This window comes from Cibotium barometz, chromosome 18, assembly GCF_041138505.1.
Source record: "Cibotium barometz isolate CiBa-2024 chromosome 18, ASM4113850v1, whole genome shotgun sequence".
In the NCBI taxonomy this organism is placed as follows: Eukaryota; Viridiplantae; Streptophyta; class Polypodiopsida; order Cyatheales; family Cibotiaceae; genus Cibotium; species Cibotium barometz.
The window spans coordinates 34810494-34831098 of NC_141063.1; the positions used below are offsets into that span (position 1 = coordinate 34810494).

A 20605-nucleotide genomic window follows, 5' to 3' on the forward strand; every position below is an offset into this window, starting at 1 on the left:
CCAAAGATTGTATTATCATGGCTTAGTCAACTTGATGACTACTTTTTTGGGGAAGAATTTTCTATGAAAGACAAAGTTAAATGTGTTGCCAACCATTTGGTTGAAAGTGCATCTCTATGGTGGAACACCATCAAGCAAGGACGAGATAGACCAACGACTTGGACGGAATTTCAAAAGCTCATCAAACAAGATTTTCTTCCACCTCAATATAAAGCTAGGGCATGGCGTGTCAACAATGGAATATGCTACACCAACTTGATAAAGAGACTGTGCAGATGTATATAGATAAAATTTGGCAAACACATCCAATTTCAAGCCATCGAGAGAGTACGATCGAGGGATCAAGAGCAAAATTTCATTGCCAGATTGAAGCGTACACTTAGGGCATAGATCAATATGTTTCAACCACACTCCCTATCCATAGCTATCTCTTTGGCCCACAATTGTGAGCGAAAGAATGGAGCACTAAGGGAGAATAAACCACCGCATGAGGCTCATACTAACAAATTTAAAAAGTTTGTTCCTTTTCATAAGTTTGACTGGAATACCAATGCAAATAGAAGCATAGATTCTAATAAATGACAAATGAGGTGTCAACAACAACAATAGAAGAGTGAAGATGTGAAGCCAAAATAGGTTTCTGTACCTAAAATTACAAGATGCTATAGTTGCGAACAACGAGGACACATTGCAATCAATTTTCCAGAGAATAAGAACAAGTCTGGATTCCCAAGCAGAATTCCTCGAATTCTTAATTCTTGATCCTCAGATCAAAAATCAAAGGTCTCAACTTAGTTTCAGATTCAGTGGGTGATTTGAGTGTAGATTACTAAACTGGTCACATCGTCTTTTCTTGAAACTGACGAAGGAGTTACGTCTTGGTCATAGTCTGATTCAGGGTTTGAGTCTGGAAAGGTTCTCCCTGAACTATCTTTCTCGAAGGGTAATATTTCAATTACTACTTTACTGAATTTCATTCATTGAGTATTTTGCTTAACTGAATTCAAAACTAGTCACACGAATTCCTATGAGAGGAATAAATTAATCATTTATCTAAAATTCTGACTTTGATAGTTTTTCTGAATTTTCTCATTACCATCCTAGAGAATATGAAACGGTATAATTCTCCTTCACTGAGTATTTACTTATTCATTTTTCAATATTCATGGGATTTAAACATAGGATTAAAGAGAACTCTTATTTTGATATAAAAATTCTATATGCATCTATTTATGCATAAAATCCAACTTCTATGGAAATAACACTTTTATATAAAAGAAAAGTCCTTTTATGCATCTATTTATGCATTTAAAAAAATCAATTTTGATGAAAGTAACACTTTTATAATAAAAAAATTCTTTTATGCATCATTTTATGCGTAAAAATCAATATTGGTGAAAGCAACACTTTTGCAATTTAAAAAAATTTCTTTTATGCATAAAAATCAATATTGATGAAAGTAACACTTTTATAATAATAAAAAGTTCTTTTATGCACCTATTTATGCATAAAAATCAATATTGATGAAAGTAACACTTTTATAATAAAAAAATTCTTTTATGAATCTATTTATGCATAAAAATCAATATTGATGAAAGTAACCCTTTAGAATAAAAAAAATTCTTTTATGCATCATTTTATGCATAAAAATCAATATTGATGAAAGTAACACTTTTATAATAATAAAAAAATCTTTTATGCACCTATTTATGCATAGAAATCAATATTGATGAAAGTAACACTTTTATAATAATAAAAATTCTTTTATGCATCTATTTATGCATAAAAATCAATATTGATGAAAGTGACACTTTTATAATTAAAAAATTTCTTTTATGCACCTATTTATGCATAAAAATCAATATTGATAAAAGTAACACTTTTATAATTTAAAATATCTTTTATGCATCTATTTATGCATAAAAATCAATATTGTTGAAAGTAACACTTTTATAATAAAAAAAATCTTTTATACACCATTTTATGCATAAAAATCAATATTGATGAAAGTAACCTTTTTATAATAATAAAAAAAATCTTTTTATGCATCATTTTACGCATAAAAATCAATATTGATGAAAGTAACACTTTTATAGTAATAAACACATTCTTTTATGCATCTATTTATGCATAAAAATCAATATTAATGAAAGTAACACTTTTATAGTTAAAAAAATTCTTTTATGCATCTATTTATGCATAAAAATCAATATTGATAAAAGTAACACTTTTATAATTAAAAAAAATTATCCAATATACAACTTTCTATGTATAGAATTTAAATCTAATGAAAATCACTCTTTTATAATGAAAAATAATAATCAATATGCATCTTTCTATGCATAGAATTTAAATCTAATGAAAATCACTCTTTTATAATAAAAAAATAATCAATATGCATCTTTCTATGCATAGAATTTAAATCTAATGAAAATCACTCTTTTATAATAATAAAAATAATCAATATGTATCTTTCTATGCATAGAATTTAAATCTAATGAAAATCACTCTTTTTTAATAAAAAAATAATCAATATGCATCTTTCATGCATAGAATTTAAATCTAATGAAAATTACTCTTTTATAATAATAAAATAATCAATATGCATCTTTCAATGCATAGAATTTAATTTTAATGGAAATAACACTTTTATAAAAATATTTCTACTATGCATTTTTCTATGCCTAGAATGAAAATAACACTTTTAGAATACACAAACGATGGGGATTACTCTTTTTGAATAATAAAAGATAAAACTTATTTCACAAAATTTAAGAAAATTTTTGCCATAACCTCCTTTATATGGTTGACCATTTTTCAAATTTTTCTAACCTTAAATTACTTAAAAATTATCCCAAAATGGTTTAAAGCATTCTAAACTAATCAAATTCCACTTTTAAAAGAGAAACAATATGAAAAGTTTAATTCTAATAATTTGATTATTTAACTTGGATAAAGAAAGGCTGAATTTAAGAATGAAGAGAGGGGGAAAGCCTTTCTAACAAGGCATAGCATCAATTTATCATTTTAAAGATAACAAAAATTAGAAAACCATTAAAAGAATAAAGAAAAAGTAGGATTTCTAACTTACATGAATTTCTGGGAGCTTTCCTTTGGTTTGATGGTTTGAGGGATCTACTCTTGTTTGCAACAAGAGTGGCCACCAATTCTTTAGAAGAGGGAATGGTCAAAAACTAATGAATTATTAATAAATTCACAGTTTCTGGCTCTGTGGGTGGTGGAGTAGAGTAACAGTGCATAAAACACTATTAAGCTTCAACAAAGGAGAGAGGCTTCTATTTATAGGAAAAAGTGAGCTTCTAACCAAGCAAACTGATTCTAGAATTTTTCAAATCAGTTTGGTCAATTTTTGATCATTTTTTGGTTAGTTTAGCTTACTTTTTGGAACTAGACTTGAATTAGGAGAGAGGAGAGATGAAATATCTCAATTTTTGGGAATTTAAAACTCCACCACATATGTGAAATAGGCGCCTCCTTCATGAGGGGGAATCCCCACTCTGAGGTGTCAAAATTTCATTTTTTTTAGTATTTCCTTTGGTTCTTAGTCCACTCTTCATCTTATGTGAGTATTTACTCATTTTTGGAGGATTTTCTTTATTTCTTCTATTTATCTCCTCCACACAATTGGATGAATCTGATTGGCCCCTCAAAACCTTAATTTAAAATCTTCAGAAAATATGGACCCCTAGGATAAGGCCTTTTGAACAGATTATAATTGATTTCTAATGCACCTGCTGAAAATCTTTTTAAACTTCTGTTTCAGGGAAATTTATTTTAATAAGAAGAGATATTTTTCCATCCAAAAATATCTAAAATCTGAATAACCTCTCTCTAGAATATTTTCTCTCTCTAAGCCAAAATAGGTAGAAACAAGATCTTTTATATATCTGAAGAGGGATTTGACAGGGGAAGATATTAGACATCTTGAGAGGCTGGGGGGAACCTTACATTCTCTCCCACTTGAAAAATGCGAGATGTCCTCATCTCGCAAACGGGGGGTAATCTCGTAACAGTTCGGCTTCTTTCTCTACTTCCATTTGACCAATAATTCTCTCAGAATTCTGTTCCTGTGAACCTTTTCTTGAACATTAAGGATTTCTTCAGGTTGGAGCTCCATCTGCCCTTGGGTTGAAGAAGTTAAGATTTCATCAAGCACATGATTTGGGCTTGGTATATACTTTTTAAGAAGACTAACATGAAATGCATTATGTACTTTGAGATGAGGAGGTAGAAGAAGCTCATAGGCTAAATCACCTACTTTCTTTGTAATCAGATATGGTCCACAATATCTCGGGGATAACTTCTTCCCAAGAGATAGAGAAATTCTTTTGGGACGTACTCGAATGAAGACCATATCTCTTTCTTTGAATTTTCTGTCTGACCTCTTCTTATCTGCATACTGCTTTTGTCTATCTTAGGCAGCTTTTATATCTTTGTGAATTGATTGCATCTCCTGCTCTATGTCATCAAGCATCTGTCTGGACATCTCGACCCTAATCAATGGGTCGGACCAAGTTAATGGAGTTAAGCAATCTTGTCCATACAAAGCTTTGAAAGGGCTCATCCCAATACTTCTGTGATAAGAAGCATTGTAGGTGAACTTGCAATATACCCATCTTCACTAATAAAGAAATGTCCATGTAATAGAGTTTTTATGGTATAAAAATCAATGATTTTATTAAATGAGTCATTTTTACTTAGAATCTTTAAATTTTGAGCCCAAATTTGGAATCTACGCGTAATTTTACCCTAATATAGGATTTTACAGCATCCAAAACGGACACCGAATCAAGCTTATACGTAAATTTCAGTCATTTTTAGTTAAAAAGCGACGACCTTTAAACCTTAATAAATGCACGACCGAGCATCCGATTGACAAACGGTTTGAACCCCAACGACCAAGAGAACCTCCCAGACCAAAAAAAAAAATCACCCCTCGGGGCGATCCGGCATGCAAATCGAGGTCGGTGCTCCAAATTTGGGGACCCTGCCCCAAAATTTAGACCATACACACTTACCAGGGTGCCCGTACGATGGCCGCATAAGAACCAAAGGACGACCGCCCACTGTGTGGTCCACACGTACCGCTACGTGGACACCCATGCTACCCCTGGTGACCAGATAAGAAGGTACATGCGTACCACTCCTTTCCCTCTTAACTGACACCCATGCTGCCCCTGGTGACCAGCTGGTGACCAGATAAGAAGGTACATGCGTACCACTCCTTTCCCTCTTAACCATACACACTTACCAGGGTGCCCGTACGATGGCCGCATAAGAACCAAAGGACGACCGCCCACTGTGTGGTCCACACGTACCGCTACGTGGACACCCATGCTGCCCCTAGTGACCAGATAAGAAGGTACATGCGTACCACTCCTTTCCCTCTTAACCGACACCGTACCTTTCCCCTAGACCCATGCAGGCCAGTGATCTACAGCCTTTGCTGGTATACCGTCCTTTCATCCTTGCTTTGCGCAGCGCCCGTACCCGTACCCCACAGTTATATAAACCCCCCGGGTGCTCCATGGACAACATGCATTTGTGCGTAGCGTATGCTCGTCCGTACCGCCGTCCGTCCCTGTGCAGTGTACTTGCTGTAGTACAGCCGTCCCTTGCAGCCACCCCTCTCACACACCCTCTTTTGCCACTTTTCAGATAAGGCATTTTTCCTCCATCCCCCTCTAGGAGGCAGTGTCCTTAACTCTTCTCCCCCCCGTGTGAAGAGACTTACAGCAGCAGCAGCAGCCTTCAGCCCTTCTCCCCTTTTGCAAAACGTTTTTGTGTTAAGGACATCTCACAATCCCCCCCATTTGCGTGGACTTTAGTAAGGGGTTTTAGCCTTAAGAGAGGGTTCGTGCACTGTGGTCTTTTGCTCATACGGTGAGCAAACGATCTCAGAATTGAGATCTGACTGAAGCGTTTCGACCGCAACAGCGATCCCTACAAGAGGACATCCAAGATGGCCCCTTCCCGAAAACGTCAGAATATTGCCTCGGGAGGAGCGCGCAGAATTGACGGTTTGGCCCTTGGTTTTCAATTGCTGCATAAATCTGTCCTCTTTCTTCTTCCACTACTTCTGCTATTGTGACTGCTCTGGCTGCTGCAGTCTAAGGCGGAACTCTTTCTCTTTGGTTGCCCCAGTTCTAGGAAGGAGTTCTGAGGCTACTCTGGACAGAGGCAGATGGCTGAGTTAGAGTTCTCCTGGGATTTCCTTGATTTGGGCGAGATGGACCCTGAAGGGGCTGGTCTCTGCACTCTCGGTCCTTGACTTCCATGTCCCCTTGACATGGCAGGAGTCAGGCAGTCTTTCAGCTGGTGACCAAAAACCCTGGCATCCAAAACACCGGTTCTCACTTCTGAGCTCATCCCTCTTAATTCTTAAAAGAGGTGGGTTTCCTGAGAAAGTGTTCTGTGTGGGAAGGGTCTTCCTTCACTTCTCAATCTCCCAGTATCCTGATTCTGAATTGGGCTTTGCTGCCTCTTTGGGGAAGGAAAGTTTGAAGCACTTCCCGGGGTTTGGAATCTTTTAAAGTTAGAGGGTATAGGCTTTGGTGGGACAACAACAAAGGCTTTGGTAAAGTCTTTTGCCATTCTTACTGCTTCGGCCATTGAGACAGGTTTGGCATTCTTTACTAAGGTGTCCAATGGCTCGTTCATTCCTCGAATGAATCTGGCCATCAGCTACACTTCATCCAATTGCGGGGAATATTTGAGGAGAAGGGAAAAAGCTTGATGGTACTCTTCAATTGTCTGGCTATCCTACTTTAGTTCTAAGAACTCATTCATTTTAGTTTCAAGGAAGCCCGGAGGACAAAACCTTTCTATGAGGTAAGCTTTAAGATCAGTCCAGGTCTGGGTATTCCGAACGAGACGGTTAGTCTCGCAGTGATTCCTCCAAGCGACCCTGGGCGTTTCCACAATCTTTAACCTGGCGAGAGCCATCTTGCCTCTCTCATTGTAGCCAGTTACATCAAAGTATTCCTCCATTGCCTCAATCCACTTTTCCACTACTTCACTTAACTGCTCCCCTTCACCCTTGAAGAGACTAGGTTGGGATCTGTGCAGGGCTTTTCGAACATCCGGATCTAACTCTTCGTCTCATTGGTTAGAGGATCTGGTTGCCATGCATAGACCACGCACCTCATGACTCTGACAAAACAAGATTTTCGTTAACTTAACTTTGACACAGATTTATGATTATTTAATTTTTGTGATTTATTCTTTAAACAGATAATTATTTCATCATACATCATGAAAAATAAGATTTACTCTGATAATTTTATTAACCATATTCACAATCATGAAAAAAATTTAGAATTTTTTTACAAAACATCATTTATTATCAAAAGTTTTTGATATATACATAGAGCATCACGGCTCCCAAAATCACTGCCTCAATCGTATACGCATAAAGAAGCGAAACTGCGAAGAAGACATGCCATGGTACACACGATTCATTATAGAAAGAGGTGCTGTAGTTCTACTTCTAGGGGATAAAGCGGCTAAGAAGCCTAAAAACTCGGCATGAAATTCTGAAGTTCGTGGGTGAATGATCAAAGAGTTGTACATGCTAAACAAGCCCTAGCCTTATCAGAATCATGGATAAGGAAATATTTTGCCTGAGCCTCTGACGCTGACTGGTACTGACATTAATACATCATCCTCCACAGAACCACATATACCGACATCGCTCAAGAGGATCAAGAAAGTAAAGACTCTCAAAATGACGTGCGAGTCTCACTCTGCTTACTCGGGTCGTAGTAGAGTTGATGAGGTGCTCGAATGCAAAGGCTATCATATCCTGACTCTGGGAGAGTTCAAGAATGCCAGATAGATTCGGGGTATCCATCTATAAATTTCCAATTCAATTTATGAGTTTTCAATTTTTGAAGTTCATTCAACATAAATTTAACAAGCGAAAATATTATTTCGCATATTTACTTCAAAATTTTAAGCAATTTCTGATGCTGTTACGTAAATTTGCAATAGCGCTCTGATACCAACTGTGAGATCCCACTGCCCCCTCCGCGCACCGGATTCCAGATTGTTGGAATCCAGTGGAAGCAGCTCCCTCTTGCGCGGGGCAGGGTTTCCCACTCGGGGCCTCGCCCTCGAATGTTCGGCCATGAGACTAAGCTGGTGGTCATTCCGAAAACCAAAACCGAGAAAATTTCCCATGCCCGAAAAACGGGGATGATTCCACCAATTTGAATTTCTTAACGAATTTTTCTAACGAGGTCAAGATATTGAACTAACCTTCATCTGAATAAACCAGATAAAAGGAAAACTATTACAGACTTAACTTGAAGGAATCAACGCTTTTTTCCTAATTGAATCAGGCATAGCCGTTGATCTATTCATTTGAGAAGTCTTCAGGTTATTATTTAACTATTCGAGTTTTAAGCGTATTCCTATTGATCAATTTTATTATTAAAACTCTACCAGCCTAACCCCATCCGGCCCATGGGTTAGCCACCATCCAACCACTGGAATTGGTAGAACCAGACAAGTATTCACCCACCCATAATTGAATGCCTTTCTTAACTTTTGCTTTAGAATATAGATATGCACACACTCCTCTTTAAACTTTAATTTATAAAACAATCCATTGACAAACAATTATTCGTTACAGATGTCATAACTCAAAATTTTCATTCAATCCTTGTTTCTCACAAAACAGTATCACTCTGGACTCTCCGTTGAGACCAACAGGTCAGCAACAACAACGAGATCCAATAAAATAGATTACAATAATTTTCTCATCATCATACACATATATATCTTCCACGACATATGCATGGGTGTCCTAAGCGCTGCGAGCCCGTGCATCGCCTGGTCAGAACCCTCCAGGATCCTCCTTAGGTGTCCTAGCGCTTCACTCATCAGGGAGGACTGCTTCGTCGGCCCTCGCCCATCGTACCGGAAGCACACCATTTTACACCATACCCAGGTTGGTCAAGACCAAGGCAAGTTTTTGCCGTGTGAGCCGTCCTTTGAACACTGCTCTGGCCACTGCATCGTCAGGTATCGCTTCTCTACTCTTGGCGAATGGACGTACTGCACATTCTAGATTCAAGATACCTTTGGAGCTAAAGAATTCTCGACTTGCAAAATCCCTGTACATGGACAATTTGCAGAGGTTTTGAGAGTTTGTAAGCTTATTATTAAGGATGAGGCTCCAATGATTCATCGTTATGCTTTTGAAGCATTGGATAGGAGCTTACAAGATGTATTATTCTCAGATAAGCCGTTTGGTGAAAAGGTTATATTAATGGGGGGAGATTTTAGACACATCTTGCCTGTTATTATGAAGGGAAGACGTGAGGATATTGTTAATGCATTGTGTCTTCCTTTCTATGGAACTCTATCAAAGTTCTAAAGTTAAATGGAAATATGCGTATTCAATCAAGCAGTACTAATGGATGCAATGAGTTTAAACAGTGGGTCATGAATCTTAGGAATTGAGTGGATTGTAGCGATGATAATCCGATGGTGGCATTGCCAAGTAATATGGTCTTACAAAGATCAACCCTTAAAGACTTGGTACATTGGGTATACTTTGAATTGGCTATCACTCTACGACATATGCTTCATACTTTAGTGAGCATGTTATTGTTGCTCCAATAAACAGTCAAGTGGATATTGTGAATAGGACAGCTTTGGATGCAATGCCTGGTGAGCCTAAGCAACATTTTAGTGCAGATTCAATTCTTGAAAATGATGAAAATTCATTCCTATATTCCATGGAATTTTTGAATGCAATCAACCTTCGGGGCGGATATCCATCTCACTGCTTGGTTTTTAAAGTTAGAAGCTCTTGTTATTTTGCTTCGTAACTTGGATCCAAGACATGGACTCTGTAAACGGTACATGGATGATATGTAAGGCCTTTCACTCTAAAGTCTTGGAGACTGAAATTATCACTGGTACTAAAGTTGATGAAAGAGAATTTCTTCCACGAATCACCTTTATATGCACCGAGACCCAACTACCATTCACCCCCATGATACGGAGACAATAAACAAATTGCAAGGCCAAACCCTAAATGTCTTGGGGTTGTATTTGGTGACTCTAGTGTTTACTCATGGGCAATTGTATGTTGTGTTGTCAACACGAGCACGGTCTCCTCATGCTATGAAGCTGTTACTTGAGGATAATGCTAATGTAGAGTCTTCATTTGATGATCTTTAAGTTATACACCTACGACAAACAAGATTGTTTATAAGGAGATCTTGAAGACTTCAGAGTGACAAGTCAAGTTTCTTATTTGAGTTTTGCGATTTGATTAATTTTGTTGTGATTTCTTTTTTATACATATTTGTCCATGGTAAAAGTACTTATTTTTGTTGTTTATGTTTTGACAGACATGTCTAAGATTACCTTTACATTGGACATGTCTTTGTCGACGATAGTAGGGGAGTTATCTCTATATTTGCATAACTTTTCTTGATTACAAAGTATGGAACATGACATTCTCTACTGATGTTTATCTGTACAGAGCCACCGCTATGGTCAGCTTCTATTACTACGGGTCACGTAGGAGGGATTATGATTGATGCCTATAGGGATGGGTAAGTATAAGTGTAATTATTAGGCATTGTATAAATATTTTTTGAACCTATGCATAAATAATTGTATAACCTATTTGTTATGCTTTGATTTTAGGATATTGCATGACATTGATATGTTTATGGTAAGAGTTGTCGACGAGAAGGCGTCGAGATGTACAGGATTAGTGTTCCACATGAATAGTGGGGCGTCTATTTTTTTTTGAGAGAGATGGAGAGATGCTTTGCATCTTTTGAGGGTATTTAGTACCTGATGACTGGCTGTTTCTTACATCCATCATGACCATTAGTATTCGTTATGAGTTTTATACCAGAGCTCCTCATGTACCATCCACTCGATGTTCTATTGTACGAGGTAATTTTAATTATATTTTTATATTATATGATTTTTTTGAGATTTTATTTATCGATGTGTCGTTATATACAGGTCCTTTTGAGATTTTATTTATCGTTGTGTTGTTTGTGCAGATCCTTTTCATTCATCGATAGTAGAGCATGTGCGGGATGGATCACCGCCTTACTATAGAAAGCGTATTGTGAGGAGACAGATGAATGATCCTTCTTACAGGAGAAGAATTCAATTTGCTAATTCTGATATTACTCATTGAGATTAGTGACTTATATGGATATTTATATAGTTGACTTAGATAATTTTGTGATGCGTTTTGAGAATATATAATATTGGTCCTTTTTTGTGTCTTTGTATGCTACATTACTATGATATTTGTTTTTGCTATAAATCTACGAGACATGGATGTTATTTTGAGATATGTATATATGAGGTCACTTGAAATAATGTATTATGTTTACTTAAAACATGGCCTAAATCTTGGAGAAACCAAACCTATTTTTTCTCTAGTTCTTGATGATGATCCTATGTTGAAACGAAGCGGTTCTTTTTTGGAACCCTACTTGCGACAGCAATGCGCGGGCCGCTCTGTATCATGTGCAGATCATACCAGTAGTAACCTTTGATATATTCGACTCGCCCACCAGTGTGTGTGTGTGAGAAAACCATTGGTCTCTTTTTCTCATTCATGTCGCCTGCAGTAGTATCGCTGGTCCGCCGCTAGACGTTGTTGCTGTCGTCGCCTATCGCTTAGCCTAGTAGCCGTTGCCTTTGCTGGCCCTACTGCTTGAAGTTATCACCTATCTTCTGTGCACTCTTTGTGCTGCTGACCCCAATGTAGCTGATCCCGCCAACACCATGCCGACCTGTGTAACACAACAGAGAGAAGAAATTTTAAAAAACAAAAATACACAAAGTGTACGTAAAAAAAACTAGTACATTCTAAGGTTCAACTTAGTTCGGAAAGAAAATCAATTAATTAATGGAAGTCACTTCTAAGTAAATTTGGATAACCTTTGATATTAACGTTTAAAATAAATAAATAAATGCCACATCTGCCTTGCACAACTGAATAGAAGCACAAGTGGATAACCTTTGATATTAAGGTTTTTTTTTTAAACTAAATGCATCTGCCTTGCATAACTTGCACAACCGAATAGAAGCAACACACACACACACATCATATGCATGCAAAGATGATGCTAACGCCAAGCAAGATGCGGCCAAGGATGAGAATGGGATGTTGATGACGGTGGTGTTTAAGATGATCTTATTAGGAAGGTGAGGCTGCGGATGTGTCCCTTGCTCTTGGTGTAGTGTGCCGCAGCACAATTGATGCGAAAAGCTCTACCAAATAGAGCGACGACGTGATCACGATTCAACAATTGGCTGTCAAACTTATAGTATGAATCACGATCGTCCTTGTTAATTGCATTGTTTTTGTACACCGACAAGGAAGGATGACAACAACACACATTGTGAAGGTTGTGGTAGATTTTCTTCCATATGAATTTTCCTGATAATTTTTTTAAAATACCTATGGTTGCGTTTTCTCATTCTGAGTAGTAAATTGAAGGAAAACAATTTTCACAAGGAAAAGCAGGCATTAAGAAGTAGGAATTAAATCAAATAAATAGTTTGCAAATATTGGCTCAGTTAGCCCATGCCTTTACATGCCATGTAAAGTCATTAAAACCAAAATAAAGCCAATCTTACACTATGCTTTACACCTGGATAACAAGGGGCTAGATGGCACACACTTTGACTTGAAGATATAGTTTACAAATTTTGAGCCCACATCTAAATCCCCTATCTCCTATCTTTACATAACTAGTAAATTTGTGTGGGCCCCATAAGGAATATCTTGTGGAGGAATGGGATTCCTAATAAGAAAACCTTAGCCTGGCTTGCCTAGGACAAATTATTTTTACCCAATACTGAAGGAGGTATTGGTATTTTGCATCTCCCCTCTCAGACTGTAGCAAGGATTGTTTTACTCCTCCCCAAATGTCTTCAAAAAGAGGAGATATGGACTAAGATGTTAAAGGAGATTGTGGAAGACTCCCATATTCACTCATAAGGCAGGTGGGAGGGACTAGGATGGAAGGACAAGCTGTTCTCTTATGCCCCCTTAAAAGTCACAGGTTCCCCCTTTTGTAGAATGCTATGCAGCAAATGGAAGGAGATTTTGGGGTTGATGGTCCGGGATGGGTACTGCAGAGCATTAGGGAATTCTTTGTTGAGCCTGGAGATATGGTGGACTCACAAATTTAACCCGCCTTTAGGCCTTCAAGATCTAGATTAGCTAAAAACTTGAACAATAATGGGCTAAGGAGGCTAGCTGATTGTTGGGATGGGACAACAGTGGGGTGGAAAGAGCTTGAATAGTTGGAAGAGGAATTCATATTGTCTTATAGGGAAAGGCAATTAGTTAGAGAGGTGCTGGTTGAGGTACAAAAGGGGTGAACATCTACAGCTTTTGATGAATTCAGCTGGATAAAGGATTAGGCTTGGTACAATGGTGTGAAATTGGATAAAGGGGTGACCAAATACTTGTATAAGGAGTCGAGGAAAAGTGAGGTGAACGTGGACTACTGTAACAAAATTTGGAGGGTAAACTAGAGCCCAAATAGCTAGAGAAGGAGATGGAAAGCAATATGGGAGATAGGTATTTCTACAAAATCCCAGGTCTTTCTTTGGAGGATATGTATGTGGGCCCTACCCATTGAGATCAAGCTGCTTCAAAGAGACGTCCCATGTGCAAGATAGCCCTGGAAGATGGGAAACATGCCTTTTGGGACTATCCTACTATTAGAGGGGCATGGTGCAGAATTGGGAAATGGGTTTCCTGTAGCATAGAAATACAAGGCTAGTAGGGGGACTGGATCTTAGGAAGATGGACAGTCAATGATGAAGCTACTGATCTAATTTTTAACATAATCAGGTTCTGCTGTCTATGGGAGATATGGAATACCAGAAATTGTATAGTTTTTAAAAAAGAAACCAATTTAGGGATGGATGTGACAAAGTTGATGCACAAATACATGTGTTGGTCTATATACTATGTGAATAAGCTGAATAAGCTGAATAAGCTGAATAACGATGAGATGATTTAGATAATTCAAGCATTGCAAGTTGGCATAGGTTGACCCCTATTCCAGTTTGGGGGTGACTTTCATACAAACTAGGTAAACCCTAAGAGACTCTCTTATGTTTCAGAGTGTTATAGGGTTACATCTAAAGCCAAAACCTGCGAAGTTTGGGCCAAAGACCAAAAGGTGGTACCTCAAAGAGAAGCAGATTGTATCCACTTATGTGGTCTTCATTGAAAACCCTATTGGAACCAGACTAGTAGTGAAAATATGGACCAAGAAAGGAGATGTCTTGGAGAAACAGTCTCCTAAAGGTTACACAAAGGAAGCTATGATTGAGGCTTGTATTCAGCTTGGTTATCAAATTTCATGGGGACAGTCTTCTTTTGTGATGGAAGATGATAGTTGGTCTTTAATATGAGGTTTGCTTAACATGGAGATGTAGAAATTAAAGGTTTTTCTCTTTTGGAGCTGGGTCTAAGTGTAAAGATGTAAAGGTGACTTTGGAAATAAATAAATAAATATATCTATTGTTCCCATTTTTTTTTGTAAAAATACTAATTCTTATTATCTTACTAATATTGACCCTACAAACACTTACCCTATTAGCACCTTGTGACACTTGTGACACTTGCAAACGAGGAAAAGCCACCTTGCTTTCATCACACTAGTAGTATAAAGTAGTGTTAAAAAAGGATTTGTTCTTAGACATATACGAAATATTAAAACACAATTCCTACCTTAGGCTAAGGTAAAAATAATAATTTTCCATAAACCGCGCTTCATATTTTGCTGTCGACATTTGAGTTCGCGACGGGCAAAGGGTTAACAAGCGAGCTTTGATTTCTGAGACGGAATTTTCCCCAAAGCCGAGCTCAACCCAGCGAAAGCTTTTCTCTTCTCATACGAGCCATGTATGGAGGCGGTGAGTGCTTCTAAGCCCTGTTGTTCCCCCCCCCGCTCCCCCTCCACAACACACACACACACACACACGCGACACACACGCGACACACACGAGGGAGGGAGAGAGAGAGAAAGAGAGAGATAGCGTGAGCGTCAGCCTAAACAAACTCTCATTTTTATTTCTCTTCAAGGCGTGAAAAACATGTGAATCCTCATGAAAAGGTTAAGTCCACCTTGTATGATGACTTAGAAGAAATCATTTCCTTGAGTGAAAGGTATCCATGGATTCTGAAAAGGCCAAGCGGCCTAAGAAATGTTCTAACATCATGTTTAGAAGACACCTGGTATCAAAGGAGAAGGGAAAGATGACAAACTAAAACAGGACCCTGGTTGCCTGAGGTGAAGTCACATGAAGGACTGCAATTGTGTCGATGCAGTAGGGCTGGGGAGTCTTCCAAGCATTTCAAAGCATTATGCTGGGATATGTTCTTGATTGCGGATGCCACCATGAGTAACTTATGGGTTTTTGCGAGCGAGCTCTAGCCCTAGTGGTGGTGTACCCAGGCTGCTGATGCACAGGTTGTCTGTTTGAACCTTGGCACATCCTTCAGTACAAAAATTTCACAATTTAGAAAAAAAAAAACTTATGGGTTTTGAAGCATTTCAAAGTATCATGTGTCACATGCATTTAGATTCATATGCCAAGACAGTTGAAGACATGCACAGGGTAGTCTAGAAGGGTTATGGTTTAGTAGACCTCTTGCAAGCCCTCATGAAGGGACGTGGTTCACTGAGGGATAGTGAGAGTACGGGCTTGCACACATGGGCTAGTGGTAGTTGCATGCCAATGATCGGAGATAGCCACTCTAAGCAACATGGCCATATGGTCATTCACAAGATCAAAAAAACCAAAGAGCAGATGAAGATCAGAAGGAACTAGATTAGCCAAAGAAGTCCAAAGATATTGTCAAACACTTAGTGGAAATGAAGAAAAAACAAGTGTCTTACCTACATTTGCAATGACTTTCAGAGGCCATGGAGGAGCCTTGGGGTGATCCAAACAGCCCCTTGGAACCTAGAGTAATTAGGGCAGAGCCAAGGGTCAACAGCCCCTAATTAGGGCTGAAAGGGGCAATTTTTAATATTTTCAGCCCACGACCAGTAGGCAGTTTGGCAGACCAGCACGATGGTGGGAAATTCAGTCTATAAAAAGGCAGCCCAGCCCCAGTTCATCATATTTCATTCTCGCCTCTTCGGTTTGCAAGCAAACGGTGCAGCAGAGAGCATAGAGGAGCCGAGTGGATGGAAATCACTAAAATTCTTGAGTAGATGAACTAAACCTGACAAAAGGAGACCAATGGTGATGGACAAAAGTAAGTGGATAGGGATAGATGGAAGCAGCTGGAGCAAAATGGATGGAAATAGATGATTTATTCAACAAGTTTATGGTTTGGTAATTGTGAAAGCATAAGTGAGGTATCGAGGGACATCAACCCTTTGAATTCCCATTTCTATATTTGCAATTGGGGCAGAGGGTGGTCTTGGCCCAATGTAGTGTCTTGTGTTTATGTGAATTGCTTTGTGTATATTGTTTTGATTTTTATTTGATTCATTGTTATTATTTGCTAATAAGTTTATATAACGCTCTGACCAAGCGCACATGACATTGGTAGATGTCCTATTGGGTTTCAGCTCTTGGATGAGAGTTGGATTGATTGTAAGCAATTGGATCTTTTTTGTAGGGTCTATAAGAGGAGTCTTACACTAGCCTGGGTAAGAGACAATAGACTTGAGTAGATGTTATGGACATATGCGCGGATTTGGGGATTTGCTTACATAGGCTTGTCTCCTTATGCATTCACAAGAACGTGAATTGAACAAAAGGAGAGAAGTATGTTACGTCCCGACAGGCCTAGGGTTAGGGCTAGGGACATGGACTAACCCATGTTAGGGTTAGGGCTTAGTTGGGGTGTGAGGACCTAGAGGGTTCATGCATGGGCTAAGGGTGCTGCAGGATGAGGTCTAGATTGGCTAAGAGCTTAATCACGATGCTCCTACAATAGGTCATCCAATGGTACAACGAACTGATGATTTGGTAATACGACATTTTACTTGCCTAAGATGAAGGCATATGTGGTAAAGTGTCAATGTTAAGTGAATAAGGCTGAGCGCCATAGGGCTGGAGGTATATTACATCCTCTAGAGATCCCAAGAGGTAAATGTGAGAGTATCTCCATGAACTTTATTGTAGGTTTTCCATGGACTAGTAGAGGGCATGCTATTATCTGGGTGGTGGTAGAGAGACTGATGAAGATGGCATGATTTTTACGTACAAAAGTGATAGTGAAGGCAATTGAATTGGCGTAATAGTTTGTTGAGTAGCTTTTTAGGTTGTATGGACTACCTTTTGATATAGTCATTGACAGGGACTCAAGTTTTTTGGATATTTCTGGTAGCTAGTTTTCTAGAGATTGGAGACTACGTTGAGTATGAGTTCCTCCAGTCATCCTTAGTTTCATGGGCAAACATAGAGGGTGAATCAGGTTTTGGAGAATATGCTTCTTGCATGCATCTCTAAGAGACCATCGGAAGTACATTCTCGATGGTCGAGTTTGCCTATAATAGTGCTGAGCATGCGGCTAGTGGTTACAATCCGTTTTATGTTCATGTAAGCATACCAATCTAGATCTCCAATAAAAGTTTGACTTAAGTGTATTCACATTGATGTGGCTATAGATTTCTTAGCAGATATGCAAGAAATGCTAGTCAGTGCATGTGAGGCTATCAAGAGTGCGTAACATTTGGCATATTTTTTGCTGATAGGCAACGTTCACCGAGAGAGTCTATCGCGTGAATGCTAGTTTATTTAAGAGTGCCCAAGAGTTCTGAAATGTTACGTATGAGGAAAGTTATTCCCTAGGTACTGTGGACCTTATAGGATCTTTAAAAAAGATTAGTGAGATGTCTTGAAGACTAGAGTTGTGTTTTGAATGTAAAAGTTTATCGAGTCTTTCATGTCAGTCGACTGAAAGAGATGTTGGGAGCTCCACCCCCAACTTGTGACGAAGAGATAAGGAGGGGGAAAATGCTTACCATTATACTTATCCCCTTAATAGGCCTCTATCTTCCTATTTTACTCCTTAGGAACTTGTCGAGGTTGAAGACTTGTCCTATGTTCCACATTGTTATGTCCACACTAGGCACCTAACCAAGGGTGGGTTAATCTGAGGTTAGAGGGGTGCCTGGCTAGGAGATGGCTTCACACTAAGTGAAGGAAGGCTTTAAATACCATCCTAGATCTCCAAAAGCGTATCCAGATTCATGCAGATACAGATTTCTTAGCAGACATGCAAGAAATGCTAGTCAGTGCATAGGAGGCTATCAAGAGTGCATAGCATTTGGTACGGTATTATGCTGATAGGCAATGTTCATCGAGAGTTTACCATGGGAATGCTAGTTTATTTAAGAGTGCCCAAGAGTTTTGAAACTTTACGTATGGGGAAGGTTCGGAAGTTATTCCCTAGGGACCGTGATCTTTAAAAAGATTGGTGAGTTGCTTATGAGTTGCATTTCGAATGTAACAGTTTATCCAGTCTTTCATGTTAGTGGATTGAAAGAGATGATGGGAACTAAGGATAACCTTTTACTTCTCAAGAACTTGTCGAGGTTGAAGACTTGTCGGGTTAACCGAGGCTAGGGGGTACCTGGCTAGGAGACGGCTTCACACTAAGTGAAGAAAGGCATTAAATAGGAGGCATAATTATTAAAAGAACTATGGGAAAGCACTTATAATAAAAGCAGGGTTAAGTTTAGGGCCTAGGCTCCTATATAAGTGAATCCAAGGTATAGTTCTAGGACACGATCGCCTAGGATGACTTGTTGCCTAAGCCCAATAGGATTGCTCACCGCAAGGACATGTGTAGGGTGTGGCTTGGTGGTATGGGACGCCAAGTCTTATCGTGGAGGAGCTTTGCCTAGGGTGTAGCTATGGCCTCCAACTCAAGGGTGAGTCTGGATGGACTCTATGGCTGGGAGGTGAGCCTAAAGCCTTACTTCTAGGTGTGTTCCAGATTAGATGATCCTTGGTCAATCTTGGACGAGATTGTCATGTGCATGACATGGACATGCTAATCTCATTGCTAATCTCTGAAAAGGAAGTAGAAAACATAGATGAATTAGGGCTAGAAGAACCCTGGCAATACAAGCGGGTTGTCAGCATGTAGCTAATGTAGCTGGTGGACACAGAGTTTGGACAGCAGGTTGGGTGAATTGCTGTTGGCTGACAGCAAGTTGGCTAGGTCCCTTGCATATGGAGAGCCTATAAAAAGGCTAAGCCAAGATCATTAGGGTCATTTAGTCTTGTGGAGATTGGATCCTAAGACTAGGTCTTTTTGGAGTAGAGAACCTTGTTATGGGGAGCCTATGGCTTGCCAGATTTGTACCCTTTTTGTACAGTATTGAATATATTGAAAACTCAGCTCTCTCTCTCTCTCTCTCTCTCTCTCTCTCTCTTCTCTCCATCTTTTGTATGCATTTTGCATCTACATGTTCTTGCAAGGTGTTTAGGGTGACTCCCAGAGCTTTCGCATGTGACATGGTATCAGAGCTTCAGGTTCAGGAATGCTAAACACTGATGGTGTCCTAGATGAAGGTGCAGAGTCTAAGGAGAGTAACACGAGACATGTAAGAAGTTCCTAGGAGGTTGGTTAGTGGTGTTCCACAAGATCCAAGGGGAATGGCAGCCTTGTGAGTCGGATGCCACTTGGGGCATACCACCAAGGACTGCACATATGCTGGCTGAATGCTGAAGAGATGCTTCAATGAATTTCCTAGAGAGAGTACGATGCTGATTGGTGCTTGAATTTCTGAATAATCTGCTGAATACCTGAATGATTAATGAGAGGATTATGTGCCTGCTTTTATATGCTCAAAGGGTGCTGGTCGGCCAGTTCCCTTTTGGACAAAAATTGCCTGATGGAGTTGATGGTTTATTGTCTTGTGGATGACTACCATGAGGTTATAAATTGCACTTTCTTATTAGGTGAATTTGGGCATGTTCTTGGATTCATCTAGGTATATCTTTATGTTGTATTAGCAAACATGCAAATTTCACATTGTGAAGTTTTCGTCCAAGTTGCAGCCAATTGATAGTGTTAATTCTTTCTATCTTTAGTGGTGGATATGCCCTATCAACTACCTTTTTGTTGTAATAATTCTTTCTATTTGTTATGGTCCTTGGTGCTATGCTTCATCATGGTTGAGTCTGCCTTGTATCTCTGGAGAGCTTTGACAGAAACTCAGTACACAGACCTTTGTATGAATGTATGCTGTGTGTGTGCGTGGGAGGTGTGTGTGAAAATATACCCAAAAGGGTATTTTACCCAGCCCAAAAAGGATTATTTGGTCATTTTGATTTTACCTTTATTTGCTGGCCGACCAGCACCCTCCCTTCCTATATATATATAAAGCGCATCTTCATTCAGGAACACGCAAGAGCACCTCCTCTGCTGGTTGCCAACATCTGAGTCACCATCAACGCGCAACCTGCCTTCTCTGCTGCTGGTGCAAGCCGCCTACGACAGGTGCAAGCTGCCTTCTTTGCTACTTGTGCAGGTCGCTTACAGTTGGTGCAACTTGCCATCTCTTCTACTAGACTCATCGCCTACATC

At 39.0% G+C, this 20605-nt stretch overlaps 1 protein-coding gene across 1 annotated transcript in view; it reads left to right on the forward strand.

The window, feature by feature from the left end:
• The first annotated feature begins 14814 nt into the window (after positions 1-14814).
• The window catches only part of ARP4 (actin-related protein 4), a 118395-nt gene continuing 112604 nt past the window's right edge, over positions 14815-20605 (forward strand). The window contains exon 1 of the mRNA XM_086812503.1: positions 14815-14958. Coding sequence (XP_086668629.1) covers positions 14946-14958 — 13 coding nt within the window. The 5' untranslated portion in view covers positions 14815-14945. The remainder of the gene's footprint in view (positions 14959-20605) is intronic.